This window comes from Botrytis deweyae (genome assembly GCF_014898535.1).
Source record: "Botrytis deweyae strain B1 chromosome Unknown BDEW_053, whole genome shotgun sequence".
Classification (NCBI taxonomy): domain Eukaryota; kingdom Fungi; phylum Ascomycota; class Leotiomycetes; order Helotiales; family Sclerotiniaceae; genus Botrytis; species Botrytis deweyae.
Genome location: NW_024066260.1, coordinates 141,798 through 163,326, shown reverse-complemented (window position 1 = coordinate 163,326; position 21,529 = coordinate 141,798). Strand labels below are relative to the sequence as shown.

At 43.4% G+C, this 21,529-nt stretch overlaps 8 protein-coding genes across 8 annotated transcripts; 4 read left to right on the top strand and 4 right to left on the bottom strand.

The window, feature by feature from the left end:
* Positions 1 to 728: 728 nt before the first annotated feature.
* Positions 729 to 3,247, bottom strand: EAE98_011821 (uncharacterized protein; the record flags this gene model as incomplete). Its single annotated transcript, XM_038959444.1, has 5 exons — positions 2,947 to 3,247; positions 2,831 to 2,876; positions 2,627 to 2,776; positions 2,403 to 2,576; positions 729 to 2,356 (listed from the first exon to the last, which is right to left on the bottom strand). The coding sequence occupies exons 1-5, from the start codon at positions 3,001 to 3,003 to the stop codon at positions 729 to 731; spliced, it is 2,055 nt and encodes a 684-aa protein (XP_038804209.1). The 5' UTR covers positions 3,004 to 3,247.
* Positions 3,248 to 3,600: 353 nt separating this feature from the next.
* On the bottom strand, positions 3,601 to 4,695 carry EAE98_011820 (uncharacterized protein; the record flags this gene model as incomplete). The annotated part of the gene is made up of 2 exons (XM_038959443.1): positions 3,601 to 4,287; positions 4,342 to 4,695. 2 exons carry the CDS (start codon positions 4,693 to 4,695, stop codon positions 3,601 to 3,603), a joined length of 1,041 nt encoding a protein of 346 aa, XP_038804208.1.
* A 1,476-nt stretch (positions 4,696 to 6,171) lies between these two features.
* On the top strand, positions 6,172 to 7,823 carry EAE98_011819 (uncharacterized protein; the record flags this gene model as incomplete). The annotated part of the gene is made up of 2 exons (XM_038959442.1): positions 6,172 to 6,728; positions 6,785 to 7,823. The coding sequence occupies 2 exons, from the start codon at positions 6,172 to 6,174 to the stop codon at positions 7,821 to 7,823; spliced, it is 1,596 nt and encodes a 531-aa protein (XP_038804207.1).
* A 710-nt stretch (positions 7,824 to 8,533) lies between these two features.
* Positions 8,534 to 9,852, bottom strand: EAE98_011818 (uncharacterized protein; the record flags this gene model as incomplete). Its single annotated transcript, XM_038959441.1, has 2 exons — positions 8,534 to 9,506; positions 9,617 to 9,852. 2 exons carry the CDS (start codon positions 9,850 to 9,852, stop codon positions 8,534 to 8,536), a joined length of 1,209 nt encoding a protein of 402 aa, XP_038804206.1.
* Positions 9,853 to 10,540: 688 nt separating this feature from the next.
* EAE98_011817 (uncharacterized protein) lies at positions 10,541 to 12,289 on the top strand (the record flags this gene model as incomplete). Its single annotated transcript, XM_038959440.1, has 3 exons — positions 10,541 to 10,649; positions 10,718 to 11,762; positions 11,813 to 12,289. The coding sequence occupies exons 2-3, from the start codon at positions 10,785 to 10,787 to the stop codon at positions 12,287 to 12,289; spliced, it is 1,455 nt and encodes a 484-aa protein (XP_038804205.1). The 5' UTR covers positions 10,541 to 10,649; positions 10,718 to 10,784.
* A 444-nt stretch (positions 12,290 to 12,733) lies between these two features.
* On the top strand, positions 12,734 to 13,478 carry EAE98_011816 (uncharacterized protein; the record flags this gene model as incomplete). Its single annotated transcript, XM_038959439.1, has 3 exons — positions 12,734 to 12,772; positions 12,865 to 13,097; positions 13,181 to 13,478. 3 exons carry the CDS (start codon positions 12,734 to 12,736, stop codon positions 13,476 to 13,478), a joined length of 570 nt encoding a protein of 189 aa, XP_038804204.1.
* Positions 13,479 to 14,227: 749 nt separating this feature from the next.
* Positions 14,228 to 14,527, top strand: EAE98_011815 (uncharacterized protein; the record flags this gene model as incomplete). Its single annotated transcript, XM_038959438.1, has 1 exon — positions 14,228 to 14,527. The coding sequence occupies one exon, from the start codon at positions 14,228 to 14,230 to the stop codon at positions 14,525 to 14,527; it is 300 nt and encodes a 99-aa protein (XP_038804203.1).
* Positions 14,528 to 16,816: 2,289 nt separating this feature from the next.
* On the bottom strand, positions 16,817 to 19,501 carry EAE98_011814 (uncharacterized protein; the record flags this gene model as incomplete). Its single annotated transcript, XM_038959437.1, has 1 exon — positions 16,817 to 19,501. One exon carries the CDS (start codon positions 19,499 to 19,501, stop codon positions 16,817 to 16,819), a length of 2,685 nt encoding a protein of 894 aa, XP_038804202.1.
* Positions 19,502 to 21,529: the final 2,028 nt, after the last annotated feature.

Genomic DNA, 21,529 nt, shown 5'->3' with positions numbered 1-21,529 from the left:
CTAACCATATTGAGAATTAGCAATAACAGAAAATACCCTCACCTATAATCTACTTGCTACCATCTCAGTCTCACCACTACTACCGAAAATGACTCGCAACTCTCGCTATGAATTTGCTCATTCGACGTCATGGGATTACATATATCCAGGGAGTTCGCTTATTCACTATCACTACATATCACCAGCCCCGCGCGCCCCCTTGTTTCTTTCCTTCAGTAAGGTACCTAGGTATGACATGCTCTTCACCATATCCGACGTATTAAAAGCTTCTGCTCTCATCAATCTGCTCTTGATAAATAAAAAAAAATGTTGAATCTATTTTTGCGGCTACAACCTCGTCTATCGCGCAATCTCTTCGACGCGGCGAAGCCTCAAATTTACATCCTCTCGTCTAGCTTCATCAATGAGTATCACACCATAGTAGTTGTGGTCTCAATCCTTATCATTTTAAACGAAAACCTGATAATAGTATTGGTCTTATCTCATGTATACACGCTCCTATGCAGCTATGAATACATTTACCCCAAGAAGCGGGCAGTAAATAATCGCCATATAACACCTTCAACCGGCTGGCCATTCATTCAATCATCGCAATGCCGGAAATGTCAATAGAAGTGATCCCTGAGCACTCCATTTCATTCGACCTTTTCCCGCCCAGTCCAAGCGCCTATGATTAGCCAAAAGATTTCCCGAAGAAAGGATAGAAGATTCATCTCTAAACTCAACCCCTATAATTCATCCCCCATCTCTCTCTCCAACCCCACTCCGCCCCTTTCTTCCTCTAGATTGGCGATCAACGCATCCAAACCCTCATCACTAAGTCCACCTTCTCCCTCATCCACTCCCAAATCCCTAACAATAACCCTCTTATAAAGTTCTCCCTCATCTCCACCACCTGCAACTCCAAGCGCTCCAATATATTCCCCTACTAACGCCCTTCTCCTCTCAATTTCCTCTTGTAGTTGCTGAGCTACCATGATCCTCTCATTTTCCCCTTCCTCTAAATCTGCATTTCCATTGACTTGACCTCCTCCATGACCATTTATTTTTGATCCTTCATGTTGCGTGCGGGAAAGAAGGAGAAGTTGTTGTTGTCGCTCTACTAGACTCTGAACTCTTTCTTGTAAACCGACTAGATGCGCTTTTGCGGCGGTGGAATTTTCTTCACCCTCCTCTTCTTCCGCCAATTGCCTAGCTTGCTCTCTGACCCCCGCTAATTCCATCTTCACCCCTTCTAAAATCCTCTTGCTATCTGCCTCTGCATTTTCTTTTTCTGCCAATTCTTCATCAAAGCTACAAGCTAACGCATGCAACCTCTCCAGTAAAATCGGCTCCGCATTATTTTTAAGAGTCATTGCTGCTTCTGAAATGTGGGCAACCCCTCGAGGATTTTCCTGTTCAAGATCATCATAGTGAGAAATATGACGTGCCGAGTCTGGTGCAAAAGGCGAAGAAGAAGCGGCTTGTTGGTGTCTTTCCGATCTACGGGAGGCGTTCAAGTCTTGGATTATTTCTTCGGCCGTCTCGCCCATATCATTTAGAATATCTGTTGAAGCACCACGACCCATTAAAGCTCGTACACATTTGCGGGCTTTATTTTTGGCCGCGATATGAATTGCTGTGTTTCCATTAATATCTCGAGCATCTAGTAATCTTTGAACCTCATCTGGATGATAAATTTCAATAAATTTTTCCAAAAGAACATCCAGATAATATTGAGCGCATCTGAACTTTTGCTTCATGTTGGTGGTCGCTGCTGCATGATGAAGAACTGTAGCTCCACACGAATCTACTTCATTGGCAGTACCGATCAATTCCTTAACAATCAGAGGAAAATTCTGCTTGTCATAAGAATTTGTGAAAAGGACTGATCTAATGAGTGGAGTTTCTTGACGACTGTTCCGACACGTTGTATTCGCACCGAATCTCTTCAGTTGTTTTAATATATCCACATCACCTATTGATGCAGCCCAATGTAAACCCGTATGACCATCTGTGTCGATAATGAAGTTGGGCTCGAAATTTATTGGTGGTTCGGGTCTTCTATCTGTCGAGTTCGCATCGGTGGGAGGTGCCATGAAATAATCCAAGAGTTCATCAGCCCACATAAGATGAGCTTGTGCTCGAACATCCACAGGGTCTTCTTCATGAAAATCATCTCTTTCACCTCTTTTGCGCTTTCGATGCCCAGTAGGTGGTTGAGACATATCGAATCGATCATCTTCTGCCATATATGAAGCGGAAGCAACTGTAACATCATCTGGCACACTTTCATCGTCATTTAATTGAGTGCTAATGTTATCGTAATTTTCTTCGACTTGGCGGGGGACCGCTGCTTGTTGAATAGGTACCGGTTCTGTGCTGTTAGTACAATCTACCAAAATTTAGACCGGGAAACTCACTGGCTCCCCATTTCGGTACTGCAGGTTTCTTGACCTTTGGCTTATTCGTGGCATGTTTTGGTGCTGGAGGTGGACTAAATTCACCAGGTGTATATTCGAAGATCTCCCGGAGTTTTTCATATATATTGTTCCTTTGTGCCAAAGATTGACCTTTCTCAAGAGGAACCCAAGTACCTAATTGGTTTTAGTCTTGCCAAACTCTTAAATTTCTGGTGCATGCCAACCTTGATATTTCCCATATCCACCTTGAATCTTCTCATGTTCTTCCTTCTGAACCTCTCTTTCAAGAATTCTTGTTCTGGCAGGTTTATCGAATCCAGCAGCTTTTAATATATGTGTCGCATTGATCCAATCATCTTGTCGTCTTCGCATTACTGTGTAAATGTTAGTGACGTCAAGTTTGAGGCTGGGAGCGGCATTGCAATTACCATGTTCTTTGAGAGCCTCTCCGAACAAGTACTCATACACCGGAACCTACTCGTAATCAAGTCAGCGACAAGGAAAAAGCAGACAATGTCTAGCGCATCCGAGCAGGTATACATACATTGCTGTAAGTAGCAGAGTAAATCCCTGGTCCAGATTTGGCTCCAGTGTTGACCATAATGTCACCTTAAATGGGTCCCTGTCAAATGGAGGGGTTTGCGAGTGTGCGAATAGCAAGTGGATGTTGAGATTGTTCAATACCCGCACTAAGCAAATGTGTAAATAGGGAGAGCAATCACAATTATGTTGCAAATATCTGCGCTAGATAAATTCAGGGCAATTGATCCCGATTCTTGATATAGATGCACAGGGCGAGGTTGAGAAATTGTAGTAATCTGAGAAATTGATTGTGGGAAGACGCGACGATGTTCAGGATGACGCGAAGCGCGTTGATTCTGGACCGAAATCTAACCGAATATAGGAACAGCCGACGCTGTTTTAAGGAGTCTTCAAGATCATAAAGTGAATCTGATACAAGCTATGGATGGGATGAGACAAGTTGAATGTTCTTGTAAATGGACTCGATATTTTGTACAGTCTAAACTATAAAATCGATCAGCATAGAATGAATCACGAGACTGCAGTCTTTAATGGCTTCTCAAGACTAAATAGCATTACGGATATGAACTTTAAGTGATTCTTTGCTTCTTGTCTTGTCATCTACGAAAGCAACCGTATACCTTGGCGCTAGTCTAAATGTAAATCTACTCTATGCCTATACGCCAAATAGTGCCTTCCTAGTATCATAATCATACTTCAAATCCAAATGCCAATAATTTGGTGTATCTGCTTTACAAACCTCCCAAGCCTCATCCAAAACTTTCACTACTTCTTCGGGCAACGGTCCCTTCTCACAATCTTTAAGATTTGAATCTAATTGTTCAATACTGCTCGCCCCCATGATAATTCCATCGTCCCCATTCAAAACATTCAGTGCACTATGATGTATACACCATCTAAATGCAGTCTCCACCATTGTCAAGTTGTGTTTTTGAACGACTGGTTCGATGAGTTTCAATGCAGCGAAGTTCGATTCCTTCCAATAGCGTTTTCTGTACATTTCGCCCAACTTTCCCACGGAATCGCTATAACGTCCACTAGTTGGAATTTCTGATGACTTGTAGGCTCCTGAAAAGAGACCACCTGCGATGGGGTTGTAAATGACGACGGAAATACCGTAGCGCTTACAGCATGGAATGAGTTCAGAAGCTAGGGAACGGGTAATGGCGTTATACATTCCTTGGTATACTGTTGGCCGCACCCAATTGTTGTATTTGCAATGCATGACTATTTCTGAGACTTCGAAGGCTGTGAAGTTCGAAAGTCCTAGGTTGACAAATTTGCCTTGTTTGTGGAGTTTGTCGAGAGCCGCCAATGTCTCTGTAAAGGGCGTTGCACGATCCTACACATCGCTATCAGTACTCCTTCATATTTCAAATGACTGAGATGAACCAACAGCAGCGTGCAAATAGAATATATCCACACAGTCCGTCCCCAACTCTTTCAAACTCGTCTCAAATCTGTTCGTTATTTCTGCCTCTGTATGCAATCCCGCTTCTGTTGGATAGACTTTCGTGGCCAGTGTTAAGCCCCTTTCTTGCCATTTTGCTTCGCGTGTGAAAGCTTCTTGTTTCCCTCCAACGTATGTACGTGCGGTATCGACTTCATTGTATCCGGCGCCTTGAAAATGGTCGAGGAAGGTATTGTATTCATCTAATGAGGTTATGCGTGCGCCGGTGGATGGGTCTGGACCAAAGTTCATAAGACCAAGAATTATTCGAGGTTTGGGGTTAGTAGCTATGAGAGGCATTTTGAGGAAGTGGAATGAAAAGGGAGAATGGTTCTTGCTTGACGAGTGAGTGTTATGGTATTCTTGTGCTTCAAGAGTCAAAGTGAAGTTTTGAATGTAGCATTAGATATTGGGTATGAATACTGTATGATACTGTGTGAAGATGAACATTCACATTCCTGTACAGAGTACTATGGTAGATGGCGGTAGTAAAGAAGGTTGAATGTAGTGTAGTGACGCCACTTTGTTCAACCCCGCATCACTCACCCCACCTTCACCATCACGACAAACACCGACGTACCAAGTAATACATCGGTGACATCGGTGATACGTTTGAGATACATCTGGAGGGTATTCAGATTCATTGAAAGCCGAGGTTGAGAAATGCTGGTTGGATCAGGCTTGTATGAGACGAGTTGTATGCATGCAATATCATGCCAATAATCTTGGATGAACTCGGAAAGTTTCTTTGATGATAAGGTCAAGAAGGTCGCCGGTTATGCGTTGCCCTTTCTCCTTTCTCCTCGAGTGCCATGCCATGATTAAAGGCTGAAGGCTAGATGGCCTTTCCCGTACAAGCTTCTTATTATTGTAGAATGAAAGGCAATGAAAGTTTGATATAAGCGGTTATTTGGTCGTGGTAGTACATATTAGTGGTAGTCGGAGAAGAAGAGGTATGAGTATCAAAAAGAAAATAGTCCAGATTCCTGACATCCAAGCAACGATCACCTATGAATACCTCGTAATCCAAATTGAATTCGAGTAACCACACTTCTTCTCTTGATCATTCTCTGATCATCCTCTGTACAACGAGGTAGGTACCTCAACCCACCTCTCAACCAGCAGCCTACCTTTTTATTAGCCATCCAACCCACCAACCCACCAACCCACCCACTACCTATTTATATATCCAAGATTTGAGATCTCTTTGGTAACCTGCACCGCATCATTAGCCAGCAGACGGAATCAAATTGATTAAATCCAGGTCGTTTGATTCGTTCACCAGTTCCCGTGGGTCGAGACATTATCTGATATCTGATAATTCTTTTTGATTCAGCCAACCACCAGGGTCTCCCTCACTCTCTGCTTCATATTACCTATCACGTGCCTATCCACTTTGATACTCGACTCTTACGCTTTACCTACGCTTTACATATCCATATCCATATCCAACCCCATATCCAGATCCATTTGCTTAAAGAATGACGACAACAAGTTCGCATTGATTGGTCTTCAAAATTCTCCTTTTACTGTTACAGCCAACTTTATGCAATCAATCCCATTTTATTATCTCCTTCACCTACGGTACAGCTACTGTCGTTAAAATCGCCAATAAAAAAATCAATTCACGTCAAAATTCCGAAGCCAACCCACTCACGAAATCCACCCTGTCAGTCCTGATTCGAGATTGTCCATTTCATATCTTAATTGATTATTCCGATATCAACCACCCCCTCTACACTTAAACTTATCATTTCACCCACCTGAATCGCATGTATGTCTTATAGAAATCACCAGACATCCTCCAGTACACATGAATTAAATCCAACAACCGGATTACAAAACAACTCGTGGAAGACCTCGAATCCCATATCTGGAAATTCTTCAAGGGTATCCTCTCGCAGTCCTACCGTTCGGACTCACGACTTCGCACATCAAACACGGGAAAGAGAAGTGTCACCAATTAGTCCATTGACCGACGAAGAAGCAGGTTCCGATTTAGAATCCGACGACGATATGGAAGGACGAAGACCTCCACTACATCGTCCTACAGATGGCCGTTCACATCAACCTCTATTACACAAAAATGATGATCCCGAGAGGGGGAGGTTAGGATACAATGCTTCTCAAGATCCACCCGAACGTCCTGCATTTTCGAGACGATCTACTATGCGAAGTCGTAGTCCGGATACTCAAGCAAAATTAGATACGAGAAAGAAATATACATATGCAGCCTTCTTTTTGGGCTTGAGTTTGATTAGTTTCGTTATACAAACCGAAACGGCAGTGTATATTCAACATCAATTAGGGTGGAACAAAGCATATTGCATGTTGTAAGTAGTGGCGCCTATTTCACAAAATTGCAAACAAACCTAAATGGATACTCTAGATACTTTACTCACGGATCATGGTCATTATTATGGCCTACTCAACTTCTAATATTGCGATTACAAAAATGGAAAATGCCATGGAAGACATTCTGGAGAAGACACGTATATCTCATTCGAACAACCGCCCAAATGGTAGAGTCAGGACAACTAGACGTTCCGCGAGGCCAACGATCTCCAATTCCGTATATGCTCAGAATGACCGCATTCGTTACATGCGCTCTCACAGTTGCTGGTGGATCATGGTACGTGGCAGTGAATTTAACATCGCCATCTGATCTCACGGCTATATATAATTGTTCGGCTTTCTTCGCATATGCATTCAGCGTTCCCCTTTTGAAAGAACCTCTTAGATGGGATAAATCTTTCGCAGTTATGGTTGCGATTGTTGGAGTTTTGATCGTGGCATATGGAGATTCTACGCCCACGAAACATGGAGGAAAGTCTGGAGGCTCAGTTGGTGGAAAGCCTGGCGATGAAGATGATGAGGCATCAAATAGAGTTTTGGGCAACCTTGTTATTGGTGTTGGCAGTGTTTTATATGGATTCTACGAAGTTTTGTATAAGAAATTGGCTTGCCCCCCAGAAGGAACAAGTCCCGGGCGCGGCATGATATTCGCAAATACATTCGGCTCACTAATCGGTTCATTCACTCTTCTCGTTCTCTGGATTCCTCTCCCAATTCTTCATCTCACTGGACTTGAAACCTTTGAACTTCCCCACGGCGAAGCGGCTTGGATGCTCGCCATTTCCGTCCTCGCAAATGCGACTTTCTCTGGAAGTTTCTTGGTTTTGATTAGTCTTACAAGTCCCGTTCTAAGTAGTGTCGCTGCACTATTGACAATTTTCCTCGTCGCGATTGTGGATTGGGCATTCACGGGGGTACCATTGAGCCCGGCAGCTATTTTGGGGGGATTGTTGATTATTGTGGCATTTTTGTTACTCAGTTATAGTACGTTTAGAGAAATGCAGGAGGAGAGGAGAAAGAGAGAAGTGGATCTGAGTGAGAATGATTCGGATAGTGATAAATTCGATGATTAGACAGACATCCTTCAGCGGACTGGTGGTTTATAAGGCGGGTGGCTTCTTTATATAGGATAGGATTGCATTACATTTGGATCGGATAGATCCATTTGGGTTAGAGGATTGTTTTTGGGTACGTAACCCAGGTATTGGGAATTGCGTATAGGTATAGGCCAATCGTATGGCAACTTAGAGTTTGCATCTAGATGGCGCAGGCGTTTCTGGACATCATATCGTACCTTTCAATGGAGAATTGATGGGTTTTTGTTTCTGGTCAACTTACTTTCTGCGACTTGCATGTGAAATGTGAATTGTGCTGTGTATGTGTATGTGTATCTTTCGAAATTGAAAAGTGTCTCGTTGTTTGAATATTTTAAAGCGACTTGCTGGGGGCGAGGGCGGGGGCAATGGGAAAGGGGAAAGGGAAAGTAATCTCGTCTCGCTCTTGCTTATTGACGCTGAGAAAAAGAAGAGAAATAACACTGCACAAATCGCACATCGAAATAACTTGATCAATTCACCGATGGATTGTATGTGGTGAATGGGGTATTAGATGATGTAGTCAGTCGTTTAGTCTTAATGAAGGGTTCTCAAAGACACACATTTCCATCTCGTCCCAAGAGCCAAAATTGCACATCATATATACACCTATCATTCTATACATCCAATCCAATCCAATCATTCCATTCCACCTTACATAGGTACTTCTCCATAGCATTCAACGCTGCTCATGGTTCCCCCGGCCAAATTTCCCCGGCCAATCTCCTCACCAACTTCAATTTCTCCACCATATCGCCCCTCTCCATATTATTCCCATCGGAATGACTCGCAAATCCACACTGGGGACTCACACCTATCCTCCTCAACGCATCTTCCCTCGTCTCTTGATTCCCTTCCGCGATCTTATCAGCCGCTTTGAAAACCCGCTCCTTCAGATCCTCCAGAGACTCCATCTTGGGAACTTTACTCGTGATCAATCCCAATATGACATTTTTGTTCTTGGGGAGGTGAGCGAGCGGTTCGAAACCTCCTGCGCGCGCGGTGTCGTATTCGAGGTAGTAGGTGTTGACGTTTAGATCTTGGAATAGTTTGGTCGCGATAACATCGTATCCGCCTTCGGAGAAATGTCTCCCGTTTACGAAATTGCCGCGACAGAGATGGATGCCCACGTGCATATCTTGAGGGCGATCACGCAAACAATCATTGTAGAGTTGGATGTAGGAATCGAAGAGGGCGTCTGAGTCTTCGCCGTCGTGTTTGAATCCCGCGAGCATTTTCTCGGAGCAGAAGTAGGCGAGATTGGGGTCGTCGATTTGGATGTTGCGCAGGCCGGCGGAGTAGAGGATGCGGAGTTCTTCGCGGTAGGCGGTGGCGATGTCGGCGAAGTATTCGGTGTCGGAGGGGTAGATTTCTGGGGGGTATGCGTGTCCGGTTTTGTAGCGGAGATGATACCAGTTTGGAGCTGCGAGGGTGATTTTGGCTTCTGCGATTTTGTCGGCGGGGAGGAGAGTTTTGAGGTACTTCCATTGGGAGAGGTAGGTGCTTCCGATGTGTTTTATTTTGCCGGTGCAGTAGACGGATTCACCGGGTTTGTGACCTTCTTCGAGGAAGGCATCGATGTCGGGGACGTAGCGGCGGAAGGATTCGAGAGGGGGGTTTTGAATTTCTTCGAAGCCTTGGAGGCCGGGGAAGAAAGTACCCCTTGTGTTGAAGATCAGTGTGGGGTTTGGGAATATTGTGTTGTATTGAAGAGTGAGGGGAAAGGAAGGGGGAGAAATGAAGGGGGGGCGGAATGATCCGTAGTCACATACCAGAACATGTGACGACGATATTCTCCATCTGTTACAGCGTGAAAGCCCAAGTCTAGCTGTGCTTGAACGATTTCATTGATAGATACATCTTCTACTTTTGTCAAATCTTCTTGGGTAACATTACTTTTTCCCTTGTCGAGAGCATGTTTGATGGATAAGAGTTGTTCGGGACGTAGTAGAGATCCGAGATGTTCTGCTCGGAAAGGAGGATTGCGATGAAGCTTTTCGGAAGACATGATCGAGGTAAGTAAATGTTGTAGTCTAGGATATAAGTGAGAATGGGAATCGTATTTGAGCAATGAATATGAGGTAATTGAGCTGTATTTATATACTCATACCAGGCCAGCTGTTGGACCCTCACTCAAGCAGCTTCCATCAATGCCGCGACGACTTGTCTAACTGCCCCTCCCCAACTTTCAATCATCCCCGCAACAATTGGAGATCTAACTGTTGATCTCGATATAAAGTAGTTTAGTTCCCCGCTTGGTGATACCTTAGTAAGGGCTAGCCATGCAGGTCCGGATCGGATGGACTTGCAGTCAACTTCTTTCCATGACATACAAACAAGCCATCTTGCAGAAATTGCAATTGTAACTCGGAGTTGGGTTAGCAATGGTTGTTGTAGATATTAGATGATTTCAAATAAGTTGTCAAGATAGACTTCTTCTAATTGTTCTTATAGGAATGTAAATTGAATTCCAGAAACCATCAATACATGTAAGTCTCTCCTTCTTAGTAGCTGGCCCACACGGAAACGAAACCCCCCTCCCTCACCCCTCATTGGTGGCGAACGATATATGTCATATATGTGTAAGCAATCCCCCCTGTTCTTTGAAAGTACTGGTTAAGTGAATCTACCCACCTGGTATCCATCAATTACCTGCATATTCGATTACAAGCTTACGATATATTTAGATAATACCTTGGAGAGATACGACGTATGAGAGGTTGTATTCCGTGAACGGCATCCGTTTCCTTATCGGAGGTCCAGGAGAGATCCGAAAGCCGTTGCTGACATATATTTCCTTTTTGGGTATGTACCTAGGTAGGTAGCGATTTGCTCCATTATTCAAATCCACAATTCAACTGACCGAACTATTGGAAACAACCTGTTCAATTCAATAATCATCTTGAGTCTTCATCCTTTCAACCTCTAACATCCACGAAAATGACTTCTGGCCTTCCTCCTTCAAACCCAAATGGTCTCGAGGATCTTACCATTGGCAACAAATCTACAGAAGTACCGTCAATTCAGCCTCAGACGAATCAATCAGGAGATACCCTGATATCCCACGTTACTCCACATACAATTCCTGGAGCCGTTACGAAGCAAGGTCCCACCATTGAAGATCTTCCCAATGAACTTCTAGTCAATATCTTCAGTCACTTGGATATAGAACCTCCATCGTATTCCCATACGACACTTCATGATGAGCCAACCTTGGAAGTTACCAGCTCCGAGATCCAAGACCTCAAGAACTGTTCTCTAATTTCGAAACGATGGAGACAAGCTACCTTACGTTTACTATTCAAACACACACGATATATCTTGAAATATTCAGAAGATGATTGTAGACCAATTCTCAATGATTTGACAGGACCTTTTCGTCAATTCATTCGTAAAGGATCTTTTGCGGATATTGTGTCAAGCTTCACCTTGGTAGTTCGGGAGAAAACGATATCAAATTGTCATGATGGCCGACCTCGATTATGTGAATTTGATGGGTTTTGGAAACGACTCTTTAACACGATTGATCCATCGACGGTTTTGATTGCTGCGCCTGTTGAGGCTCTTGCTTCTTTGACTTCATCTACCATTAATGACGTGGATTCATGGGTTTTTGACATTGAATGTCACTATTTGCGATTGCAAAGACCCGAATCCAAAGAATTAGTCCTTACGGAGATTGAGGTTTTGCCTGAAGAAAGTGGTCCCACCAGATCTGGCCCTTCAGTTTCTGGGACATTACAAAACCCAGACTATAATTTTGAGGATCGCTTGCACTATATTTGTCCTGCAGGTCGTGTTTCTGCCAAGTCCTCGGAATTCTTTCAAATCAGATCTTGGACATCCTTACTCTTAAATGAAGGATCGAATTTAAAGGCCTTCAAAACAGATTTGTGGTGGGAATTAGAGACTCCATCTGTAAGTAGATCACCAATATAAAGTGGAGGTATTCATCTAACTTTCAATAGATATTAAGAAGTCTTGTCGGAACTCAATCAGGTACTTTACCCTTGATCAATCCTGGCATTCGTTCCATGAGATACATTGCTATATTTCCAATAACAGCTCAATTCGAATGTCTCGCCCAAGGATTGCCAAGACTGGATCATTTGTATTGTCAACTGGTACCACGAAATGATGCTTTAGAAGACGAAGAACTAATGAAGAAGATTGATGTGGAGGATCTGTGGATGGAGAGAAATAATTGTTATGCTCAATTAATGCGAGAAATGTTCAACAATCCACCTGAAGGAAATTACAGATATCTGAAGACTTTCGAGTCAGGAGATGCTGCAGATACAGATGCTTGGCATATGGCAGTAGAGTTCGTGAAGCGGGCTGGAGGAGGATGGAAGATAACAGGTGATGGAGTATTTGAGAGAGATACGGGGATTGAAGATAGTTCGTCTGATGCACCGAACGCTTCGCCATTGTTAGTAACTTGAGGGAGTTCGAGATGAAAAGCTGATTATTATTAGTCCGGACGAATTGTATAGATGGGCATGGAATGGGTTAACCAATGTACCTGTTTCACCGGTGCTATGGTATCGATGATTGGTGTTGAAGACGTGAGGTATATTGGGTACATGGAAAACAGAGAAAGATTCAAGGAAAGGGATATTTAACACTGTGGCCCATGGAACATCAGAACAATCATCCTTAACAGATGCCAGTAAATGGATACTATTTGTAGAAATTTACAACAATATCAAGCGGCACAAATTCTACCATAGTGAACCAGAAGTATAAAAATTGGCAAATGTCAATGTTCCTGAATCACTTGAACAATAACTTGTCTCACCGCCTTAATAATTCTGCCATATCGACTCAATATCAACCTCCGAACGCGATAACCTCAACCTCATCTACTTTTCTACCATGTAACAGCCATGTCCCGCAAAGCGCCCAAAGGCGAATATATTGAAACCGTAAGCTATCCTCACCTTGTTATCATGTTCTCTCCCCCGCTTCAACCTTGACTTCCTATCTCATCCTCAATCCAAGTACTAAACCCCTCCAGGACACCGGTAACAAAGTCTCCCGTCGTTCCCAAATAATCGGCACAACGAACATTATCCTCGGTGGTAAAACGGTAATTCAAGCAGAAGTCATCATCCGCGGTGATTTATTACGCACATTACCTCCTAGTACCCAAGGAGAGAAAGCGGGAAACGCAGTTGCGGTTGCGATTGGGAGATACTGTTTTTTCAGTCGCGGGTGTGAGTTGAGACCGCCGGGGAAGATTTACAGAGGGTTTGTTTTGTTTTTCTCATTGCCCTTTGTTTCTCTGGCATTTTGGTATCTTGTGAATTTTACTAATGAGATTTGGACAACAGAACTTTCTCGTACTTTCCCCTCAAAATCGGCGACCATGTTTTCGTAGGACCCGGCTCGATAATCGAAGCTGCGATGCTTGGGAATCATGTTCATATTGGTGCGAATGTTGTGGTGGGAAAGTTTGTGATAGTGAAGGATTTTGTGAAGATTTTGGAGGGGACGGTTGTTCCGCCTAATATGGTGATACCTAGTTTTAGTGTGGTGGGAGGGTGTCCGGGGAGGGTTGTGGGGGAGGTGGCGGAGGGGGAGATTGAGGGGATGGATTTGAGGGAGATTTATAGGGCGGTGAGGAATTAAAGGACTGGATGGAGTGAGGGTTGAATGGGGTGGCTGAGAAATGAGATGAGGGTTGATGGTATGAATGATCATACGATTGTAGGATTGCAACAGAGATGAATAAGGGATAACGGCCTCGAAAGTCGGATTGAACCGGCAAACTTCGACATAGATGAGAGAAAAATGATACCCAAGTACTTGCGCACATTCATAGAAATGGTCAGTGATTTCAGATGCGAAGGTCTTCTCATTCTTGATTTTCAGTCTTCTTCTGTATACCGTCCGTTAGTGATAGCATCTTATTATCTGCTCACGCTGATCCACATCTTGGATGTTGTTTGTCAAGAGCGCTACGTTCTTCAGGGTGGCTAGTTCTCGAACTAAAAATTTACAGTGGCATGTGCCACAAACCTTTTGCAAGCTCTACTTTATTGAGCTTGACTGTACTATCTTTAGTTGGGATTTTATGGCGGGATTAAAACGCTCCATAATGGTCAAAGGAGCTGGATCAGATTCGGCAGTGCTTTCAGCCATCATTCAGTTACTTTGATGTACATAGACAGGCGACATTCTGTTTCAAACACTTCAGAACATAGGAAAGGATTTACGGATCCGACATTTCCGATGTGTACCAGTCAAGTCAAGTGGGAGTATCAGAATGAAGCAATGCCAATGTCTTCCTGCTTTTCAAAAGCACATTGGCCATTATGCTCTCTTTATTTCATGAATACTGTGTCCGAAAGCCCCTTATCTTCTCAAGAGCCGGAATAATGTCTGGTAAAGAAGCAAACCAAGCATGGATTTTTGAGGCGTTGCTAGAGAAAAGTGGTGATTGTTATATAGAAGCCATTACCTCACAAAGAACGGGATGCATCGCTATGCCTGGAAGGGCGCATGTATTATTGCCTAAGAGTGTATACGCGCATGTTGGCACATCGAGAGCATCGAAGGCACTAGTACACGATCATAGGAATATTGAAATCTTATCCCGACGATGCAAACGTGCTCAATATCCAGTCCTTGAAAGTCGATCGTTGTTCGTGGACTGGGGGACTTCAAGAGCCATATGAGTTACACAAAGAATATATGAGAAACGATAGACAACTCTCAAGACAAGCTGCCATGTCCGTACTAAGGCTATGTTATTGACCATAGCGATTTTTCGACAGGCGGGTAAGAATAAGGAAAGAGAGATATTACAGAAGCAACGTAAGGAATAGAACCTGGAATACTACGGTCTGAATCATCAGGATACACTTTATTCATCTTCCCAGGCCAGAAATCTTAAAGATGTGTAACAATGATCAGGAAGAAACCTTGAGGTGCTTTCAGATACTAGTAAAAGCATCAGAATCAACATCCAGACTCCCAATTGGTGCATCATCTAGTTGAGTGTGGACATACGATCAATTCTTTCGAAGAGAATGGACGCCTGAGATGATATGAAAATAACTAAAGAGAAAGACATCATGGACAGTCCCAAAGACTCGGCCGTTTTACTTTATGAGGGCGATGACGAGGAACATGCTAAATTTCATATGAAGATTAATTTCTGACCGATTAACAAACTACATGTTTTCCGTGTCATATTTTTGATCTGGAGAAATAGAACAATCCGAAATGAGATATAACTCCATACGTACAACTACGGATTATTTCCCTTTCCAAATTTCTGTGATCGTGATGTATCACATGGGCTACTCAATTCTGAGAACTCATTTGATAAAGGATCTTTAACTCCAGAATATCATCCACAATTCCTCATCATAAGGTTGCGCAGAAACCGCGACCAGGTCATTCCATCAGAGATCCAAGATATAGATCTCACCTGGTGACTTATCTTCTAAGTTGAGTAGGAACAAAATGCTCTTCGAGGGACGATTCAAAGCTCTTTTAATGTCAAATACTATAGTGTCCAAATGAATTCCTCTCAACGTTGGAAATTTCGGGTACAGATTTCCGCATCAGTTGTGTTCTGTACTACTACCAGTACTACCGTACTACTCGCTTACGCCCCTTCATCAAGGGACCTAACTGCAATTTGATTGACATTGCAAACTTTGCGTCTCTCTCCAAATCTATCTAAATTTCAATTTGAAAAAAAAATCCTCCCATTCTCCAGTACGAAAAGGCATATCTCCCTCTCTCGATCTCATCCACAATCCACAATTCAAAACCTTAAATTGACAAACCTCTTCTTTTTTTCAGTCCTTCCTAGACACAATCTTCTCTTCGAATAAGCACTTTCATCTCCCCATCCTCTCCAAGTAAAATCCAATCACATCCACCATAAATCAGCTACCAAATCCCCTCATTTCATCCCGCACATCAAAATAAAGATCTATCACCACCCACCCACCTACCCACCAACTCAATCTCATCCCCGCCTCCATCACAAACTCAAATAATCCCTTCATCCCATCCCTCCGCTAGCCCTCCACACCAAATAAAATAAATCCATGATCCATCCCTCGTCCACCCCACTTCATCACACCCTTCGAACCCTGAAAATCGACACCAACTCCCATAATTTTCATCACGTCATGCCCCCCACTCCCATTCTCCACTATCATACTCCACTCCACTCCACTCCTCCATGATTACGAATCCCCCAGTACAACAGACAACTTGATGGCCCTCAGCACGTCATTACTCCAGTCCCTATCTGGTCTCTTTGATGCGTTGTTGTCAATAAGAATGGTTAGAGGGTCTGAAGATTGACATCACAAGAAACCAATTTTCACGCAAACTACCGGCAATGCAGATTTCACATGACAACAAATAGACAAAACAGAGTTTTTGAGTCCAAGATTTTGCCCGATTCAATTGATCCCATCTCCCTATCGCTACAATGAATTTTCCTTCCCCTCTATTTTCTCATGCCGTGGTATCATCCATCCCCCATTACAATCCTTTGTACCCCACCTATTTTCCTTTGAAACCAAAAAAGCAAGTCTAAGTAAAGCCGATCTAAATCTCATCTTTTTCTCATCTATCGCATTCCGTCCTAAAATGAATGAGTGAAGTATACGTATAAACTCCAGTCATGAACAAGTAAAGAAGAAAAAGAAAATGATAACTCCCATCTAATCCCTTCGCTTGCCCGTTAAAAGAATGTAATGATTGCGCGTTCCCTTCATTTACCGCATGTAGGCCTGGCAACCAGCGACCCCCAAACACCGACGCTTGCTATTAAGCTCCTAGCTTCCTTCAAGTACTAACACGATGTTCTGTCCACCCATCGCATTTCCAAAACCAAACGAATGAACTTTTGCATGTACATATATATACGAATGTGGCGTATATCTCTCTTCCAATCTAAACTCCATCTATAAAACCCTGTACACAATAGAACCCATCTAAAAACTAAACAATCCACTTCTCCTCTTTCCGAACGGATAGACAATTAACGCACTCAGGAAAAGACCAACAGTGATTCCAATAGCCACTTGAATCATGCTATAACCAACATTAAACACAATCGTATTTAAATCTTCAGAACTCCCAACGCTAACGGAACTTGTTCCATTAACCTTTGTCGTTCCGTTCGCATACGACGTACTATTGGTAATAGAATCCGCTGTACTCAAACCTGCAAGCAAAGAACCACTAGCAGCGAGACCAGAAGGAACTTGTACGAAAATAGCAGGTAATAGTGCAGCTGCTGCTACACCATGTCTGACTCTTGAATACAAATTACCGAGCACGCCTACAGCGAGAGCGCCGAGAGTATTGGAAATTTGTGCGCTCGAAGGGAACTTCTTTGCGGAGAAAAAGTTGACAACATAGCCTGAGAATGAGATGCCTAACATGACGGGCATCTGTTTGAATTTTGCCTGATTAATGACTGCGAGGCATAAAGTAAAGACTGGAACGAAACACCAGCGAACATATTGGTTCATTGGAGCGTCGCATGTAGTCTTACTGGTAGCGTTGGCATCCATAAGGCCATAGACAGCGGTGCCGATAGTGATACCATATCCAAGGAAAAGAGAATAAATAATTGCGTAGACCATACGAACGGAACCGGCAACCATGGAACGTGATTGAAGTTCAAGGGAACCACAGAGAACCATATAACCAGGGAGAATTAGAGCGATGGACGATTGAGCGAGGGCAGAGAAACAAAAAAGATCACCTCCTCGAATCGAACCAAAAGCTCGTGCCAAGAAAGACGTCAAGACCGCGGCTGAAATTTCGAAGACATTGGCGTAGAGATCGGATTTGGGAGCAACGATGAGTTGCAAGAAACCAAGAAGAGACCCTAATAAAAATGCAATGGGTAAATCGATGAGACGTCCTTCGAAAGCAAATGGTGCTACACTGGCACTTGCAAAACCATATACCATGACCAAAAACCAAGGATGATACTTTGGCTTCGCATGAATGATCGCATCCAATCGCTGTGTGGCTTCCTCAACACCGATAACATCATGCACTACCTCTTTGTATATTTCGTGAACATCTTTCAATTTGCCAAGATCAACTCCTTGTACAGATCTAACGAGCTTTACTTCGGTGGTGTGAGTTGATGCATCATCAAAAGAAATGATCATACAGCCAGGTATGTAGAGGACTTGAGCATCAATCTCAAGAACTCTAGCTGTCATCTTCATATATTCTTCCAGACGATGTGTTGGTGCTCCGTATGTCATTAGTGCTCGACAAAGTTTCAATAGATATTTTTGTCTGCTTAAAGTCTCCGCGATATGGATAGTGATTCGAATTTCGTCCTCCAATCTTGGCTTTCCAGCCAGTTGTCTAGCGGCTGTCTCAATAAGTCTGCCACTGTTTGTACGTTTTCCCATTCCAGGTCTTGGAACCTTCTTCTTGGGCGTATAGGTTCCTCCAACAGGCGCAGCTAACATCGCAGATGCTTCCATAAGACCAGCGAGAGTATCTTGAGATTGACTCTTTTGATGGTACCATTTTGCATTCTTCTTTGGAGTTGTAACTCCTGAAGATCCGAGGGAAACTGGGAGAGTGCCTTCGGAACCATCACTGTTTCTTCTTGAAGCTGGAACACTCATGGTTCCATTGGCGGGTGCATTATAAAGCTTTAGCAGTGATGAAAGAACACCACCTCTAAATTGTTGAGGTCGTGGAACATACTCTTCCATGATACCATGTTCATCTTCGGGTGTGACTTGACCAGAAACCAACCCTGGACGTGGTACGGGCATTTTGAATGCATCTTTTCGACCTTTGCTTGTGTGAGATCTGACGAGTTTATGTGCTTCGGTCGAACTCGATTCTTTCGTCTTTCCGTTCTGAATGTCATCGTCGCTATCTGCTCCATCATATGGTCTACTGTCCATTGGAACGAGTGGAATGTCGTCGATTCGAACTGGAAGACCGCCAGGGTTCCTTGGTCGTGGAGATGGGTAATCGTCTGCGTCGTCGTCTATACTATTTCTTCTCGAGTTCGGTGTCGAGTGACTTCCAACCAGCGAAGCAATTCTCTGAGCTCTACTCTGAGCAGCCAAAGCAGAGAATGTCTTCTCATTGCTCTCTTCCACATCCGATAGATCTGCCTTGTATCCTCCACCAGGGTTGTTTCTTAATACACTCGGTCTCGGTTTGCTGACAGGTGTTGGTGGAACTGGGCTATTATTGATAACTGCTAAATCTGAGAATGGGTTATCCTTTTCCTTATCGGGTGTGAATCTCATCAACGAATTGGAACTACTGTTTCTTGAATGAGATGGTGTGTATTTGGCGGATTTTGGCATTGATAACTGATGTAGCATTCTCTGAGGCGAGACAGACTTATCCCTCAATGGGTGAAGGGACTTCTTGTTTTCCGAATCATTTGCTTCGTTGGTGGCATTGAATCTGACTCTTCCTCGATTTTTTGGTGGATTTCCTCCTGCACTGTTCGGTCTGCTTGGGGATGCACTGTTGATTCCACTGTTGAGTCCACTGTTGATTGCACTTCCATTTGTACTATCAGATGGGCTGACATCTCCAGATACTAGTTCCCTATAGGTGGTGGGAATATTTTCGTTATTGCTTCCGCTCGACGAGACATTTTCGCCGGACATTGTATATACTGTTGGGTTTCGATGTTTCCAGGCCAATTGATCTTTGAAATGATCACCTCCAACAGGCCTGTAGAATAAGAGACGATATATAAAGAATGATTTTTCTTGAAAAGCGTCGAAGATATCGATTGGTTGGTGGGGGTGTTTAATAAAGCTCGGCGATCGGTAGGGACCGATTCTTTCAGGGTATGATGCAAGCTAACTAAGAGTTGGCGTACACTCTTTTCCGCACCAAAATCTTGGTTGACACGCCACAAGATATAAAAAGGTCCGAAGAATAGAAACCTGGCGAGCCGGGTAAGAAGTTTTCACAAAGATTAAAAATTGGTCTTCCTTTGTAATGAAAATGGATTGATGAGTCAACGATAAAGAATGAAATGGAAAAGATATAATAGACGAAGAAGATGAAGGGGTTGGATGTATGGTGGTGAATGAATGAAGAAGACAAAGGATTCTGGTGTCTAAAGATAAGAAGAAAAGTCGAATGAGAAGGGGCAGAGAGGAGAGAGATAAATGAATAAATGGAGAAAATCAACGGTTTGTACTCCGTACTTCGTAAAAGACGCAAAGCACTAGTGGACACTGGATTGACTATAATAAGTACTGGTACGGATTAGTCTCTTGAACTCTTGAAAGGGTAGGAACAATGGGACGTGAAGTGGAGTGGAGTTGAACCAAGGAAAAATAATTATACTACTTACTACTTACTACTTAAAGTACGAGAATCCAGATTTCTTTGGCCTGTTGCCTCTTTCAAAAATGGATGAAGAAATCTATGGTACAGAACAGAGCAAGCGTTTGGCCCAAAGCTTTATCCTTACCTCGAAAAAGCTCAAATGGTCCCCGACATGATAAGATAATCCTCAAACCTACCTATCCTATCCATCCCATCCATCCTATCCTATCTAATCCACAATAGATGCTTAGAGTCCAGAAGTTAGAAACACTATGGAAACAGGTTTCTCACTGCCGGGGTGACAATTGCAATGTTACTACTATGCATGGAAATCGTCCCAAAGTTTCTAGCTCTGCCCATGAACACTTTTCACGATGCCCTCAAAATATCAGTAATAGGTATTAAGGTTTGGTGACTTTCAATTGACACGGATCACACTTGGCATGCGAGGGTAGCATCCGAGTGGATTCAAATGGCCTGTAACCATTGATGAGTCCCGTAGTTGTTTTGAGACAAATGGGTTGATATTCGTGATGTGTTTTGGCGAACTGCATTTATGGACTGAATCTGAATCAAGGAACACTGTCATGGGTGGAAGGGACCAACTATTATTCAAGGATTTCATGCAATCCCTCCAATGACCGGTAAAGCGTCTTCACAACGCCGTTCTCAAGCAAGGCTACCAAGTCCTGATGATCAGGTGCGAGGTTGATGATTGCATTGGTTCCAAAAGATAAAGAGAATATTCTCCACTTTCGTACAGATTGCCTTGAATCTCAAAACCGAAATGTGGTAGTGAGGGACAAGCTACCCACAAAAGTATAGGGGGGGCTTCAAGGTTCGAAATGAATGAGACCCACCGTCATAGAAGCAGTGATATTTGGGCAGCGAGCCATTCAGTTGGAGATGAAGGCTTCCCTCGCATATGTTTGGTCTCTTGATATGGAGATCTATCCTTCGGGGGTCGGGACTCATGCCGGATTTGAATTGGAGTACAGAGTAAGTGGGTGGATTGCGACGACTACGCTGTGAGGTGACGGCTGTAGGGAAGATATCTGCGTGCTTGTGACTGTGATCTCTCTTTGAGTTGCATCTACTAGTCACAAAAGTTGTTTGATAGACCATTTTGTTCTTCAATAAAATATACAAATGGCTTCATCGTATCTCGCGCTTTACCTTCGAATAATGGGTAGCTGTTGGTTTGCAGTAGTGTATATATGGGCGGGTCATAGGTATCCTTTCGTGCATGAACATGCAAACGCTCTTTCGCATCTCCGGAAAACACAGAGAGATTTACGAGTTTTCGGGTAATGCTTTGGCCACCGTCGACTGATTCGCGTTCCTTCAGCTAT